General features: G+C 43.0%; 2 protein-coding genes across 3 annotated transcripts in view; one reads left to right on the forward strand and one right to left on the reverse strand.

Moving 5' to 3' along the window:
• TMEM106B (transmembrane protein 106B) overlaps nt 1–805 on the reverse strand; it is a 14,246-nt gene extending 13,441 nt beyond the window's left edge. The window contains exon 1 of one of the 2 annotated variants that reach the window (XM_072854213.1): nt 490–805. The gene's annotated coding sequence lies outside the window, so the exon portion shown is untranslated. The remainder of the gene's footprint in view (nt 1–489) is intronic. The other variant, XM_072854212.1, reaches the window with a different exon arrangement.
• On the forward strand, nt 158–15,603 carry LOC140647260 (uncharacterized). The gene is made up of 4 exons (XM_072851619.1): nt 158–570; nt 621–904; nt 1,160–1,229; nt 14,951–15,603. The coding sequence occupies exons 1-4, from the start codon at nt 158–160 to the stop codon at nt 15,087–15,089; spliced, it is 906 nt and encodes a 301-aa protein (XP_072707720.1). The 3' UTR covers nt 15,090–15,603.
• Nucleotides 15,604–17,592: the final 1,989 nt, after the last annotated feature.

Genomic DNA, 17,592 nt, shown 5'->3' on the forward strand with positions numbered 1-17,592 from the left:
ATCTCCAGTGCTGCCTTCCACGAACCCTTCAGAGAGCCACCTCTCAGACGCAGCCTGCCCGGTAAGCCCGGCGCTGCCAAAAATACAGGAGTCATGAACCTCCCGGAGATTTACGGATTTTCTCGCTCAAGCCAGAGCGGCAGCTGCTCTCACAAACATGGCGAAGTTTCCAGCCGGTGGGCGCGGACCAAGGTCCGGCGAGCTCGGCCGCTGCCGGGCTGCCCCGGGCGGGCCCCTGCACCCGCTCGGCCGCCGGGCGGGGGTCTCGGCGCGGAGGGGCGCGGGCAGCCGCCCCGGCCAGCCGCAGCTAAGCAAGGCCCCGCCGCGGGCCTACCCAGGCCTCGCTGAAGCCCACGAACCGCCGCGCCCCCCCGCCCAGCGCCCAGCTCCGCCAGGGCCTCGCAGCCACAGGCCGCGCTCGGCCCGGCTCCCACCCCAGGCCTGCCACCGCCCCCCGGCTCCTCTCCGCCGCTGGAGCAGCCCTCCCACCTGCGGCGCGGGCTCCGCGGGCCGAGCCGGGGGAGGGCGGACTGCGCCGGACACGGGGGGCGGCAGGACCGCAGGCTCCAGGTGCGACGCAGCTGCCCCGGCGCTAAACCCCGGATCCGGGGCGTGCGCAGGCGCGGGGCGGCGGGGGGCGGTGCCGCCTCGGTCCCGTCCCGTCCTGTCTCGCCGGTGTCGGCCGCGGGTGGGGTGGGCCTGGTTCCCCGCGGGGGCCGGGGCGCGGGGGTCCCCGCCGTTCCCCTCGCCGCTGGGCGCCGCGCCGGAGGCTGCGGCTGCCCGGCCGGGCTGCGCCTGCCCGCCCGCCCTCCTCGTCGGCGGAAGGCTCGGGAATGGCACAGAAACCCCCCTCCCGAGCGTGAGGCGGTGCTCCCGGGCCCCAGGGGCAGGGGTAGAAGCCAGGGTAAGGGAGAGGGAAATCGGGAGATGGCGCAGTCCCTCTCCGCAGCTGGGGGACGGAGGGCAGAGCGGGTTTCCCCCCAGTCTCTGTCAGCAGTCGTTCGCTGCTCTGCCTGCAGTTGTGCGCTCCCCCTCCTCAGCCTAAGCTCTGCGTCGCGTTAACCGCAGGAAAAAAGCGGGCATTTTTCTTTCCGCAGCTGAGTTAACTTCGTGGTATCTTCACAGCCACCATCGTTATTTTCTGTTCCCTGTTTGATAGCTCCGGTGGAAGTAACTCACCACACTGCTCCGGGGGAAAGGAGATGCTCGAGCAAGGAAAGCTATGGCAGGTCAGCAAAAAAGGTGTAGGAAACGAGACACACTACCACTGTAATTCAGTTTTATAACTCATGTCACATTATACAAGGTTGCTTGTACAGCTGATGTTTATTCAGGGCATGGGCAGTGAGATGTTCTCCAAGAGATGTGCCAGAGCAAAATGAAGTACACTGGAAGTGAATAACATGTGATTGTTGCTCTTTGTGTGCCTGCAATCTGGTCCATGAAAACCACTGCCCAGTGACCATGGCAACACGGGAGACCATTCCTGTGGGGATGTGGGGGCACCAAAGGGACAAGAGCTGCACAGAGGGGACACAGCACAGGATGAAGGAGGCTGGGGGACCAGGGAGGAGCTCTGCCTGGTTTGGGAGCCTGGTCCCAGCTGCAGGAATGAATCAGGCTGGGGAAACCCTGTGATTCACACCACATATCAAAGTGCAAGGGCAAGCATAGGGGCAGGGCTCAAGGGAGAGGATGAGGAAGCAAGGTCCTTAGGAGAGCTCGGGGTGATCACGAGCCTGGGGCAGGGCACCAGGCTGCTCCAGAGGCCAGGAGGTGACAGGCTGCCTCCAGCAGCCACCCAGAGCTGGTGCCAGTGTGAGGCTACCTGCAGTACAGCCCTGCCGGCAACGTGCCCGGCACCAGGCTGCAGGTACAAGAAATGATCAGCACAAAAAATAACCTTCCCCCACCCAAACCTGTGCTCAGAGAAGAAAGGTCCCCAGTTTAAATAAACGAGAGTCCTGCATGCTGCTTGCTGGTGGCTTGACTCTACCTCTCTAGCCAGGCATAGTCAAGCTCCTGACAGTATTGGCAAAAGCGGGCACATCCCTTGTCGCTCTGGTAGACCTCCATCTGAGTTTTTGGCCCATCACTGTTCAAGGTTCCTGAGGTGCCCGTACAAAGCTGTCTGTGCCACAAGATTGATCATGATACTTTGTGGGTTCCTAACTATAAAATGGTGTGTGTAAGATACTTTGAACAGATCCCTGGCATGCTCAGGACCTATATGGAGTTTGTATCTTGCTTTAGAGCACCAGTAAATGCCAAATGATGTGAATTTGGTAGGCTCAGGCCTGGCTATTGGCTTTTGGTTCTGGCTCAACTTTATATTGATACAAGGAGCACAAAGCACAGTGTAAAAAATACTCATAGCTTCCAGCTGTCCAAACAGAAAGTGAGAACACAAAGTCTTTGCCTTTTAAATTGCTTTAAACAATAGTGGCAGCCAGGCACGTTGACCTAAATCATCACACAACAGGGGACATGCCAGAAAAGGTCTAGCAAAAAGGGGTTTGGAACAGCTTTGGGAGGTCACACTGAGTTCTGGCAACTCAAAGTTATTCAATCTGACAAATTCTCTCAATACAAATTTATTCAAGAGAAATATTCCTAGCAAATTATAATTACCATGGAGATTTTGATCAAATCATAATTTGCACCTTGGACTGCAGCAGTTTTTTCCCAATACTTCCAGCCCTCAAACTAATCTGTAAGATCCCATGTAGGTAAGGATGTTACAAGGTTACCTGAGAGAGTGTTTCCCTTCCCATGGTAGAAGCAACAGTTGAAATCAGCATGGGCTTTAGAGATAGTTTTCTGTTACTGTAATCAATAGAGATGTTTCCTATTAAAGACTTCTCACTACTTGCCATAGCCTTTCCTCTGTTCCTTTGACATAAACAGGATGTTGTTGGGTTTTTTTTCCTCTTTAAAGCTGTCATGATGGAAGGGAATACATCTCTGGATATCTGTTTGCTTTGTGTTATTTTCACATAGAAAGTACATGTTAAAGTTATCATGTTAGAAAGAGAAATTGAAATACTGGAAGGATCTGGCTTACCTATTAGTGGCCTCAAGCTCATTCATAAATCCTCAAGCTCACCTTAAATATAATTTATTTGCTATAGGTTAAAGTAATGAAATGAAAACTGAGAATAAACAATAATATAAAGGTAAGGTGTCACACCCACTATGCAGGCTTGAAAAACATGAAAAATATGTGATAAGAAGATGTATACATGAGAAGCACATTAGAAGTGCTTAAATACGTGATCAGGTGCTTAAAAGTGTTACTGAAAGGGGCCACTGAGCTTGGGCTAATCAAGATAGGGTTCCTGTGATTATGGAAAGGGTATTTCACAGTAAGGAAGTATAGACTGCACAACATCCAATATTGCTGGTTCATGAACTGAGTAGATTATATCTAGATGAGGATTGCATGCTTAAACACAGACACATAAATTAATCAGTTCAGAAATGCATGGTAGACGGGTGGTATGCAATACTAATGCTAGTAGGAGGGGTATGAAATGGAAACAGATGGCATAAACAGAGAAGCTGAGATCATCACCTTTGGACTGAGTTATGGGACAGCTGCAAGTAATACGAGCTCTTAGTTCTCATAGATCACTAAACGGGTGCAGTTTATACTTCCGATAGTACATCAGTAAAGAAATCGAACTGATGAATCTGGTTTCAAGTTGAGTTTTGTGGCCGGGATATAAGTGAGTCAGGTCCTTGAAAGGGCTGAAGTTAGCAATCCCTATAGCAGCCAGTTGTGCCAGTGTGCCAGTGTGCCAGCGTGCAGCCTGCAAGAGATGCAGACCTTAGAAGTACCAGTGAAGAGTTATATCCACTTCTAATTTCCCCCCCACAATGAATAACAATCCACTAGCATTGGTTATCTGAAGAAATTTCAGACTGCCCACATTTATTTCGTCCTTCAGAAATACAAGCTACTAGTTCTGTGAACATTGCAGGTAATGAAGCCTGGTTTCCTATGGATTTGCCTCTCAGTTGGCTGACTATTTACCTGAATTATAATATTTTCTGTTACAACCACATACACGTAGCATCTTCTCCTGCAGAGTGTTTTGGCAGCAACATGCAGGCTGCCACATTCAGAAGTGGAAATTAATAGAAATTTGCTGACTGGATAGAAAGTTATTAGGCGTTAACTCCTAAATGTTCAATCCCTAGTGTCTCCTCTGCCTGGTTATCTATTTTTATGAAATTTGTATAAATGTTATTATTTCTCAAACTCAGCTGAAACTGGCTAACACCTTCAAAGTTACCAGAATTTGGGACACAGACAGAGAGACAGGGCAATTGCATAAACATCGTTTTCATATAGCCTACCAGGCTAAAAATGGATGGCATGCTATCTGAATGCTGAGCTAGGTACAGAACCCATTTTTATCTCCAAGCTATCTCCAAGTCCAGAAAAACAACCACCACCACCAACAACAAACCCCCCAACAAAACCAAACAAAAAGAATGTGAAAACTATAATCCCCATCTAATCTAAAGTAGCAGTATGGGGGATTGTGTCCACTTACCTGTTGCTGATGGGAGAGGAGATACTTAAGAAATCCTGTAATTACTTTAGGTTCATCATTACATCACTGGGGTTTTTGTATATAAGGAAAAGCAGGCTTTGCAGAACTATTCCAGTTGTCTGTGTGGATTACATTCCTCCTCCACCTTAAGTATCCCAGGAATAGTTATGCTGCCATGTTGTAAGGATTATATTTTTTCTAAATTTCTCTCTATCGCTAGTTCATGAGGACACCCAAAGAAAATGGTGATTCCCTATGCCATGGTTTTCTTCTTGAGAAACTTCAGAAAAGAGATAGATACAAGTTAACCGGATAAAAATAAGAGCAATTCTAAGTTTTAACGATTTTACCCTTGATTCAATAAAATGACAGCAGTCCTCTTTTTCGCAAGTCATCCTAGTCCCAGGATGCACTAGACTGAGCTATACAGCAGTTGAAATGGTGACTTGTGCCAGGTCCCATCATTGAAGAGTAGCTAAAGTCACACTCAGGCCAAAAAGAAAAAAAAACCCAAATTGTAGAAAAAGAGGGAATTCTGCAAGGCATTTCCAATTTAGGTGTACGTAATCTGAGGCAACCTTACTCCAGGCACAGGACAGTAAGACCCAGCCTATTATTTGACCAGGAACATACTGGTCACTTTTGATGTTTTACCCTATGTCCTAGTGCTGCTTTGAGGAGTGGCTGCACTAAACGTAAAGAATTAAAAATGTATATTAAAAAAATACGCTGTATTAATTTGTTCTGTTTGGATTTTTTAAAAAGTTCCATTTTGAAACATCCTTTTTCCCCCCTGTGAAATATTCTCTGTATTTCAGCATTGCTGATCTTAATGGTATTCTATGGTAAATATTTTTAAACACATTTAATACTTGAATACAGTTTGTAACAGATACTTTCATTGCTATGTATTTTCTGATGGTAGGGCCTGTGCACTGAGTTATTTTGCATGAATAAAACATAAGCAGTCTTTTATAACGGATGTATTTCTGATATATTGCATGGCTACTGATAACTGTCATTCTTGCAACACTCCACGCTCTTCTGCAGTGTATACTTTATAGTTTCTCTTTGTTCATTACATGCGCACAAACCTTAAATTCTGCATTAGTTGACAAATGAATGAGATTATTATATTCTGTAAGAACATAATAATAATTTTTGCCCATCCCAATGTAATAATTTTTGCCCATCCCTCTACAATTCTGATGTTGTATAAGAACTGTGGCTCGCTCACTGCAATACATGCTTCCAATACTTTCTGGGGAAAATAGCCCCTATTTCTCCTGTTTACATATTCTCACCTTTCTTTTGAAAAAAATATACAGTTGAATATTGATGAGGAAAAAACAAAACTGACAACAATCCACAGATCTAGACAAAGAATAATAAATCTTCTGATCGATTGGGTGAATGACCTAGTGATTATACTCCAATGCTTTTGAATAGCTGCTTTCAGAACAAGGTTTTTACAAATCATGTGCAGAACCATTTGTCTTTACCTTAGAGGAGCGGCAGCGGGTGGCAGCTGTGGCTGCCTTCAGCCATGCATACGGACATAGAATAATACTTATTGAGCAGCCCCATTGATTTTAGACTCATCTAATTTACATACGATCTGTGTTGCAATTTCTGATGGAGGAAAATACAAGCAAGTAGATTCGAGCTTTATTATTTCTAGTGCGTGGCTTGTCTAGCTTTAATCAAATGGGCAATATTCAGAGTTAAACCTATTATTGAGAGGCTTTTTAACTTGTATAGCTCCCCAGGGGGAGACTTGAACAACCAATGGAACATCTGGCCTTTAAGTATTCAAATTTATTTAACTTTAAAAAAGAATATATTTTTACATACATTTGGGAAAAGTAATGACATACGTATAAGTTACATAAACCTCAGAGAAGATCTAGTTTCCTGCATTTGGAAAGTTGTGTGAGTGATGATGACTCAGTCTCTCACTGACTTCGCCAACACAACAGAATTAGTATGTCACAATACAATAAATAAATGGGTTTTGGTATTTATTTTTATGTAACTTGATCAGCACCAAGAAAATCCACTTGTACCTTAAAACGTTCCCATATTCTTTTTCTAAAACATCTTGGGAGAAATCTGGTATTAAGTCCTCTATCTTTCCTCTAGGACTCTCCCACCTGGTTTAAGGCTCAGAAGTCAATCTGTGCAACCTTCTGCACAGTTTATTCCATCATTTATACAGAAAAATTGATTTATGGCACTGGTCTACCAGACGCATAGAGTACTTTTTTGAGCCGCTATTAAAATATGAGAAATGGTGTCCATAACAGAAAAGTAAGAGATAACAGAAGTTGCAGCATCAGGAGCAGCAGTGTGAACAGATAACATTCGGGAAATTATTTCACATACAGCCTGAAGCCAGCTTGTTCCTGGCTTTTTAGCTTAAATGTTTTTTATTGTATGTATCACAACAGTAAATAACATATTCATCAGTAGCATATGTCAAGACATCTTTGATAACCTACCTACTGTAGCAAAATGATAGATGGTTTGGACAACATTTAAAATAACTTTAAGTGTGTTAGCCTGCCAGATAACCTACTTGCAAATATATATGTATTTTGGGACTACTATTCAAAACATTAACAGTGTAATCTCATCTTTCTAGTCATGTCTAGCCTCACTCGGCTTCTTCTGAAAGTTTGACAGGTAAAGGTGCCAGAAGATGTGATTTTTTTATTTCTTGGAAAATGGGTAGAGGCAACCAATTCACAGAGGTTACTTACATTTTGAGAGGTTTAGCTTTCAAGTGGTTACAATTTTTACTTGTTACTGACTAGACCAGAGTCAGAAGCTTCGTAAGGGACCTAAAAATTTGTAAGTGTCCTAGAAATGGAACGCCCCGAATTCCCTCACCTCTCAACAGGGTCTTCCATGTAATGGCGATGGTTATTTTTAATTTTTGCCTGCTCAGCTGACTCTCTAGCTTTAATAGTTTATTTAGTAAACAAAAGCTTTCTTTTTTTCTATGTCCATCTTTTATAGTTTTATATTTAAAAACTTTTTTTATTATAAAAGCCAGCATCATAGTTTGTGAAGGCAAATAAAAATAAATAAATCTGTTTTAAGTAACTATTCAGACAAAGATTATACTTGCAAGTGCATTTTCTTTCTTCAAAAAATACTTAAATAATTATTTTTAGTTGGGATATTTGCTGTGCAAAAGCGCTTCCAGAGACAGTGTTTATGTCTGTTGTAATATGTTCTGCAGAATTCTAGTGGATACATATAGAAGAGATGGAATTAGAAATTAATATTTTAACTTACCATCATCAGAAAAATAATTTGTCATGGAAAAGATTATCATATAATTGCATTGCAATTATCTTAATGACTGTAATCTGTTATGTCTGATTTTTTGTCCACTTTTGCAGTTCTCTGAAATAGGATCCTATTAAAATGTTTTTCATTATTGTCATGACAACTGTGTCAAAATATTTTATTGAAAACTTAATCAACCTATTACTCTCTAGTCTCTTATTGCAAAAGTAGTTTGGCCAGAATGGCCTATGTTCCTACAGAATAGTTTCTAGTCAGTACACAATGGAAATATATTTATTACTGTAATACACAACATAATTTTATTCTTTTTAAAGGAAGTAGAGAATTCCATTGCAACAAAGAGCAATGCCATCTTTAAACAGGATAATACTATATGAAATTATCCTTTTATTCTTTGTTCTATAATACAGGAGAGAACTTCTGTTGTTGAGTGGCACTGTAGAGATTTGAAGAATACAGGCTTAGCTGCTTGAAGATTAAACCAACTTTTGTTTCTTTTTTTTTCAATGAACCATGCTTATTTCAAAAGACAGATAGTGCTCACAGATCTCTGATTCCTGATATAATCTCTTATTCATTCATAATAGATGATTGCTCCTCTGCTGCTACAGCTTTAGATTTCAGAATTAACCCCTAGATTTTTCTTCCCCTCTTTGAGTGGTGGATACCAGAAATAATATGCATTTGCTGCTACATAGATTACTTTACAGAATTCCCATTTTATCTTGCATCTGCAAATGTTAGCCTCACAGAGGTTTGGTTGACCTTACCTATTGTTTCAGTAAGGAATCCGGTAACAAGATTATATACCTGCAGTTAAAGGATCCATGTCTTGGATAAAGCAATGATCATTAGATTAGTAATAAGTAAACCTAACTGTGCACTTCCCTTTCTAGCTCTTGGGCATGTTATATGCATTCCTATAATCTTTTAACACTCAGTGTCCCATGTGTATGCATATGCCAAATAGTGCCACTGACACTGAGAAACAATTTAAAATAATCAGAAATAATTTGAAGCCAGTTGTGAATGGAAAAGCATCTGTATAACATTTGTATAATGTCTGAAGAAGTGTTTAGCAGAGGTAAAAATGCCCCTTTGACTAATTATGAGATTATAAGTAATTCAATTGATAGCTAATGTGTTTAAAGTCAAAAACAGAGTTGTAATACAGGTATCCTGAACATTCAAAGGAAAATGTACAACCACATTTATGCTCATGCATAAGGCAAACAGTAGAGTGGATGACATCAACTGCCCTAAGTTAGACCTTGAGAAAATAAAATTTAGAGATGAACACGTTTAAAACCATATAAAATTACTGCTTAGGTTGCTTGAATAATGGGAAAAAAGAAATGCTCGAAGGACAGATTTTTTTAATTGAGGAGTTCACAGCTTGTTTTGAAAGCGTGAACATTTCACTGATGAAACACAGTCACTGAAATCTGTGTTTCCGAAAATGTTTATGTGCAAAGTAGAGTGTTTGGACATTTCTGTGAGTGCGTGTGAAGAATAAGAATATTTTGTCTCTCAATTGGAATTAAACGTATGGAAAAGACTGGGTTACATTTTCCCAGACTGCCAATTTGATTTAATTTCATTTAACTTCATGTTCTGTGAGAAGCATGCTGTTCTCCAGGGAGGACAGGCTGCCAACATGAGGGTAGGTGGAATGTAAGGATATCTGGTTTGCGAGGATATCTGACTAACAGCTAGTCACCTTAAAAGACAAGGACAAGGGGCAAGAGAATTAATAAATTGAACACTCTGATAGCGCAAACCCTAAGGAACAGGAGATAACAAGACAGTAACAAATACGGGGATCCTTAGGGCGCTGAGTGATGGGTCACTGAAGGAACCTCTGAAACGTGGCCTTGAAGAGGTTCAACCAGAACTTTGTTGCTGATAAGGAAGAGAGAAACATGATTATCATAGATCTCATGGGAAAGTGCAAACTTCTAATGGGATATTTGAGGCAACTTGGGAGGTTCTGTAAAACCTACTAAGGCTTTTTTGGGGGGATTGTGGGAATGAACAAAATTTATTATGACACATTTAGGAAAGGGGCCAAATGCAGGGAAAGGAAGAGATGGAGATGGATCAGAAAGGGATGAGTGGGAAAATGGAGAGGAGAAAAAAGGGGTTGGTCGTGTGTGAAACAAGCTGCTGGCCAGTATGCTTTTCTGGCTAAACCTTGGGCTTGATTGCCTCAGTGTAGCCCATCTTGCTATTAAACTCTATTCTTCCCAACTATTTTCCCATGTGGATGTGCCTGATCAACAGTGAGTTTCACGGCAGACTAGCAGGTGGCTGGGACGAGAGGTTAGGGTGCCCACACCTGTACACAGAGGCCACGGGTCGAAGGGGCCCACAGGGCTAGGGGCCAGTGACTGGAGAGAGGGGTCAGCTGCCAGCAGGGCCCATTTGTGTGCGTGTGTGACAACAGCACAGCTGGAGTGACTGGTGAGTTGGGTAAGGGGACTGTGAGCTTGATAGTGGAGGGGCTGGGGGTCTGATAGTCAGCTACTGGAGGGACCATAGATCTGGACCAGCTGCCAGAGAGCCCCGCGTGCATGCATGCTAGCAAGCTTTGAGCCTGATTAGCCGGCAAGTAAGAACATGATCAGGCCACCAGAATTGTTCACGTTTATGTGAGTGCTTTTGGTGTAAACCTGTGGGTATGCAGGTGCTGGTGAAGGCACTGCCCTCTCCCTGGGTCGCTCTGTGCTGCTAGATGTGTGCGTGTGCATCTTTGGGCTACCTGCCTAGCCACACTGCTGGCTGGACCTGGGAATGGCAACAGCAGCATACGCAGCAGCAGGAAAAAGCCCTGGGGTCTTACAGCCCACCAGCTTTAACTTACCTTAACAGCCAGCTCCATGGCCTTAAGGTCTGCTTTTTAGCCTGCAGTGTATCTCCACCATGTCTATGCTGTGTACAAACATTAGAAGAGCTGGGTGTTGGCAAACGCAGGAAGCAGTTGTGTGTATGAAGAAGTCTGTATGTCAGTAATTTATAGTATTGCTTTTTAGTACATTCTCAGAGGTGGTGATATGATTTTGTAAGCATACATATACCCCAGAATTGGAAAACTTTCTAGAGAATAACTGAAGCTAATGTGCAAGTGCAGCAGAGAATTCAGAAATGTCTATCTGAAATGTAGGTGTGTTTGTAGGAGCCCTATTCATATATTACAGTAGCACATTGATTTAATATCTTATTTCAAGTCCACCTCGTGGATGTCTGGGAATGACATAGCTTTTGCCATCAATATGATCAGGCTGAAAAGTTGCTTTTCTATCTTCATTTTTATTCCCGAATGTACACTTTTGACACTTGATTTGTGATAGCTGATACCTCAAAGCTGATATATGGCTCAAGAGTTAGGCAGCACCAGGGCCAGACAGAATGAGCTAGCTATAACCTCTCAAACATACAATACTCTCTGACATCAAATGTGAAAATCATTAGCATGTGTATAGTGTCATACAGAAAAAAATAATAAAACGAAGTGGAAAATTACTTGAGTTTTGACTCAGGGGAAGTTAAGCTTTTAAACTACCTGGTATGTATTTTTCCTCTCTTTCCCTTTCTTTTCAAGGATATAGAAACCAGAATTATATTCCTGTATTTCATATCCACTCCTGTGTTCCTATTGCTGAGGGAAGGGGAAGGGGAAGGGGAAGGGGAAGGGAAGGGGAAGGGGAAGGGAAGGGAAGGGAAGGGAAGGGAAGGGAAGGGAAGGGAAGGGAAGGGAAGGGAAGGGAAGGGAAGGGAAGGGAGGGGAAGGGAAGGGAAGGGAAGGGAAGGGAAGGGAAGGGAAGGGAAGGGAAGGGAAGGGAAGGGAAGGGAAGGGAAGGGAAGGGAAGGGAAGGGAAGGGAGAGGGAAAGGCACAAGGAGGAAAGAGTCAAAGTCTTTCCCAGCAAGCTTCTGGATTGTTCAGTACTGCACTAGGAGAAGTGGCAACTAAGCTACAAATATAGCCTTTGTTTCCTATACTTGCTTGGAAAATGATAATTGAAATGAAGGTAGAATTTACCAGGCTTTTTTAGGGGGGAGGAGAACTGAAGTTGCTACACCCTGAGTTACTATACCAAGCATATGTCTGTTTAAAATCAATTTGCTGTAAATCAGTAGTTTTCCTGATGACAAGAAACATGTTTTGTGTCTTAAAAAAGCAAGAAGGTGACTTTGAAGGTTTGGAAAAGCGTAATGCCACTACTATGTGTGAACATATAGAGATGATTGTTTTAACTGCTCTAGTAGAGGTCAAACTGGAGTTTCAATGAGAATGGGCTGCCTTCCTCCAATAAAACAAAAGGTGGAGTACAGGTTGTAGGTAATGTGTAACTGATGGCCACTAAAAATGTACAGAGGAGTATGAGGCTTAGAAGAAAAGACAGTTTATGATTTCAGGCATCAGTATGTGATCTGCTAAGTATGTTTTGAGAGTAGCCACACTCACAGTTTGGACAGTGAAATCTGAGTGTATAGGAAAGGCTATTTCAACCTCCTTCAATTAGGAAATCTGTCATAATATATGAAAGGGATTCCCAGCCACTGAAAGAATTTTTTGTGTCAGAAAGTCAGAAGACCTTTCAAAGAAGCCAAATTTCATAAAATCATAGACTCATAGAATAGTTTGGGTTGGAAGGGACCTTTAAAGGTCATCTAGTCCAAACCCTCTGCAATAAGCAGGGACATCTTCAACTAGATCATGTCACTCAGAGCCCCGTGCATCCTGACCTTGAATGTTTCCAGGGATGGGGCATCTACCACCTCTCTGGGCAACCTGTTCCAGTGTTTCACCACCCTCATTGTAAAAAATTTCTTCCTTGTATGTAGTCTAAATCCACCCTCTTTTAGTTTAAAGCAGTTACCCCTTGTCCTATTGCAACCGGCCCTGCTAAAAAGTTTGTCCCCATCTTTATTATAAGCCCCCTTTAAGTATTGAAAGGCCGCAATAAGGTCTCCCCGGAGCCTTCTCTTCTTCAGGCTGAACAACCCCAACTCTCTCAGCCTTTCTTCATAGGAGAGGTGCTCCAGCCCTCAGATCATTTTCGTGGCTGTCCTCTGGACCCACTCCAACAGCTCCATGTCTTTCCTGTGCCGAGGGCTCCAGAGCTGGAGGCAGTACTCCAGGGGAGGTCTCACCAGAGCAGAGTAGAGGTGCAGAATCACCTCCCTCAACCTGCTGGTCACGCTTCTTTTGATGCAGCCCAGATGCAGTTGGCTTTCTGGGCTGTGAGCGCATGTTCCCCGGTCATGTCCAGCTTTTCATCCACCAGTACCCCCAAGTCCTTCTCTGCAGGGCTGCTCTCAATCCCTTCATCCCCAGCCTGTATTGATACTGGGGGTTGCCCTGACCTAGGCGCAGGACCTTGCACTTGGCCTTGTTGAACCTCATGAGGTTTACATGAGCCCACTTCTCAAGCTTGTCCAGGTCCCTCTGGATGACATCCCATCCCTCAGGCGCGTCAATTGTACCACTCAGCTTGGTGTCATCTGCAAATGTGCTGAGGATGCACTCAATCCCACTGTCCATGTCATTGATTAAGTTATTAAACAATACTGGTCCCAGTGCGGACCCCTGAGGGACACCACTTGTCACTGATCTCCACCTGGATATTAACCCCACTTTTGATAATTAGCTGCCTCATGCATCAGGGATCAGAGGAACGACCGTATGCCATCACTCCCCAAAACAGATCAATAAGCAAGTTTCAGCAGAAAGAGATGTAAAGATACACTAAATGGTTTGTTTCATTTAAGAATGTTTAAACAGGGATCAAAATCAACCACAGTGTCAGGAAAAGGCTTGCTTCAGTTCAGTAGGACAGCTATTTTCCATTTTGACCTACCAAAGAGAAGCAGTATTGTTTGGCTTGCTAGAGTCTAGGTCAGGAAACGGAGATGTTTTATGATCCCACTGGAATGGTATCAATCTCACTGAAGCTTATTACCTAGCAGTGTGAAGAATACTGTTTTACAACCATGTTTTAAAAATAAAGCAACTACTACAGTATTTTGTGAAAGGTTCAGCTCTGCAGCTGAGTGCCAGCTGTGCTGTGCACACACCTGTTATTAGGTTTAAGCTTAAATAATTTTGTTAAATTTCTAGGTTTCACTAAGGCTTACAAAGAAGGGCAGATGCTGAACTCCCAAGAAGGGTAGTTTGGAGTTCGTGTAGAACCACAGTGTCTGGTGTCTCGTGAGCACCAGGCATCCCTCAGAGCTGCAGCAGGTGCTGCTCAGGGGCCTTCATGCCTCTGGACATGAAGTGCATTGTGAAGCCTAAGTCTTCTTTTGGATCTGGCTGATATTCTAGGCACTTTTTAAATTCAAAGTTTAACTTTGCTTTAAAGATCTGAAGTGAAGCTAAGCAAGCAGGGGGAGATTCAGATCACAATCTGAAGTTTGTTTTTTAAACCTGGAGATATTCATGCAGGATATAAGGCCGAGTCAGCTTTTTTTGTCTTTCAAGTTTGTATATAGACTTTTAATAATAAGGAGTCTACAGGCTTATATTTTTATAACAATCTGGTCCTTCCCCTTTGCATTCACTAACTCTGCCACCTGCCCTGTATAAGTGCAGGCTAAGCAATAGCACAGTACTTCTGCTGCCTGGAGTTAGGCCAACTTCAACAGATGGAGAATCCTCAAGCAGTGCTGTGTCTGAGTATCCCATCGGTGGTATCAGTTAGCACTTGTGAATCTTCTTCCAGCTCAGCGTTTTGGTGGCTTCTAGTTACTAATAGCTCGGACTGAACTTACATGGAGAATTTATCTGTCTTTTATTGTTTCTGTAAGCTTTTAAGGCTTAATAAACAATAGATTTATTAACTATCTAGCCATAAGTTGTTTAAACTTTATTATGTTTGCTTTTGGGTAACAAAAAGCTCCAGTAAAGTAAACTAATGTAACACCTGTAAAGATAACACTTTTTTTCGCAGCCTGGTTATAGCTTTGGACAACATTGTGAAGCCTGCTAGCAATTGTAAATCAATACGTGTCAATTAAATGTACATGTGGCTGCCAGTTCAAATTTGTTCTGTATTTATTTACTCAGGTTTGGCTGCTACCAGTTATTTCACCTTTTATCAACTACAAGCAGCATGAACCTAACAATGAAGAATGATGCAAATGTAATGATCCTATTGATTGAACTAGAGATTCGTTCCTTGAGAGAGATTGAATGCACCTACTGAAACAGAAGCTACTTAGGTAATGGACTTAGATGAGCTAAATGTCAACTGAAACTCACCAAATGGACGTCATGGTATTCGCCTCCTGAGGATACCTAGATAATAGTCAATTCTTGTCAGAAGTTGTACCAAAGCTATGCTTCAGGGAACATTAAGGTGCATCATAATGGCCTCCACAGCTCAGAACAGTTCACGAATACCAGTGAATGAAAACACAAGGGGTTTCACTTCAAAATACTGAAAATCGTTTACAGCTATGGTTTTCCTCAGCCTTACAGAAGATACAGCCCCTTCTTTCTTACCCCTTACCAGTTGCGTGGCTACATTTCCTATGGCTTGATTTCAGCCCTACCTGTGATCCTACACTGCAAGAGGACAGTGAACGTACAGAGCTGTCTAGACCAGCACTATTTCCCCTTAGGAGCAAATGGGGAATCGATACTGCCTGAACTCATTATCTGCTGGTGCATCTGCATTGCCCGTATAAATTTTTATTCCTAATAAATTACTAACTCAGCACCCATTTATCTAGAATAATGTGATCATTTCAAGATTTTGTTTTATTTCAAACAATTCTCTAGACAATTGCTTAGTTATGGGAAGGTACCATCTCTGTGATATTATCATGGTTAGGTTAAAAAGTGTGATGGGAACTTTGTCTCATACACTAGAAATGCTCTTTCCACTTACGCTTTTAAGATGTGTGAAGCAGATTTTCCTTCTTCATCCAATGGCCAGTGCACATGAAATCTCATCTTCCTGATGGAAAAAAAGTCCAGTCACTCAATTGCTTAAAACCTGAATTGCTCAACCATCTTCAATGCTGTCTTTTAAAATATATGTTTAATGTAGACTTGTAAGTCTTCCAAGCTTAGTAGGTGACTGCCGGTTCTGGTGCCCCAGACTGACGTCCAGCTCAAAGCACTGAATTGGTTAGGGTCCTCACCCTTCACCTGCCCCTGTGCTAGGACAACAGCTTTGGTTCCAGCTATCTCCCATCACTTGAGATAATTGCCTTAATCCTTTAATATTCGCCCTCTGTTTTTTCCCGCTTTTACAAACCCTGGTTCTGTTCATTTGTTCAAACGAGGTAATTCCATCATGCTTGCAATAACAGTCCTTCCAGAGTAAAAAATATTTAAAGACGGGAGGAGGTATGGAGACAGTAACCAAGGTCAGCCACAGCCCCAGGATGGCCGGGCAGGGCTATGGGGATACAGATAGGCCAAGGCCAGGCTGGCATGCCAGGCGGTGGGTCAGAGGCATCCCCACAGCCTGTCTGGAAGAGCTCTCTTCATGGTCACCAGCAGCACTAAGTTGGCCCTGAGCCTGGGCAGCCAAACCCCTAGGGTAAGGGATATGCTCAGAGCCCTGCCACCTTGAGATGAGGTTTTTTAGAGAAGAATGGGAAAATTCAGCTTGTCTGTATGTAGAGGAAGAGATTATTTTGGGCACTTGAGGGGTTTTTTTGCTGGGAGGTTAGATACGTAGCTGCTGTCTTTGATTTCAGCTGTTGGAATGTGCCTAGAGAAAGGATGGGACTGAAAAGTGACAAAACAGAAACAGTGTCTTGCTGGTGTTTAAACCACTGTCATTTTGATTCCTGTCATTGATAAGATAAATTTTACTTCTTCAGTCAATTCTACAAAGTGCATTTGTCATACAGGTTGCTCTGCACTGTGGGGAAATGTCCTCAAAGTTATCCTTCACAAATGGGAAGCGCACTGTGCATAACCAGGTGCTTATGCAGTGATCACATCCCCAATACAGTGCCTCTGGTTCATGAAGTGCTGTAGGGAATAGCAGGTTTTGTAATCTCACCACTTCTGCTCTTCCCTTTACTTAGTAGCTTTGCCTAAGCTTAATATGCCCGTGTATATCGGGATAGGCAATATTTTTAACATTCTTTCTTCAAAAACTATCTTAATTCCTGGACAAGAGCTCATGGAACAACTAGCTCTTTCCTCTTGCTTTCTGCCTCTTCATTAACAAATACCTTTTCTGTTGTTGTTGATATGCAATTTCAATATAAAAACGTCAATTTAACACAGATCAGTTTCATCACAGATCAAATTAGTTTATTGATTAGCACTATGAAGAGCATAACTAGTCAGTGATGCAGAGAGTACCTAGCCTAACTCTGCATGCTTAGCGATAATATTTTTACCTCCAAATAGGTCTGGCTAGCAGTCAGCTTTCATTAGCTGAAGTAATAAAAGTATATAATGTCCCAGAGTATGCAAAAACTTAGATGGATTGTTGGATGTAATGCTGGAACTCCCGATACACCTAAGACCCTGTTTATCAGGGTTCATCAGTTCTGGCGAGGCAGAATCAGGGAGTTCTGCAGGGCTCTTCCCAATGCGTTTGGTTCCAGTAGCTTTATTGGCTGGGTGCAAAACCAGCTCTGGTCTGTTTTGCAGCTGAACTCATGTGTTCGCTTAGAAAGGGGGCTCCCAAGGAGCCCTAGCACGTCTGTAAGCGGTCCTCTGTGTATCACATAGCC

This window comes from Ciconia boyciana, chromosome 2 (genome assembly GCF_034638445.1).
Source record: "Ciconia boyciana chromosome 2, ASM3463844v1, whole genome shotgun sequence".
In the NCBI taxonomy this organism is placed as follows: Eukaryota; Metazoa; Chordata; class Aves; order Ciconiiformes; family Ciconiidae; genus Ciconia; species Ciconia boyciana.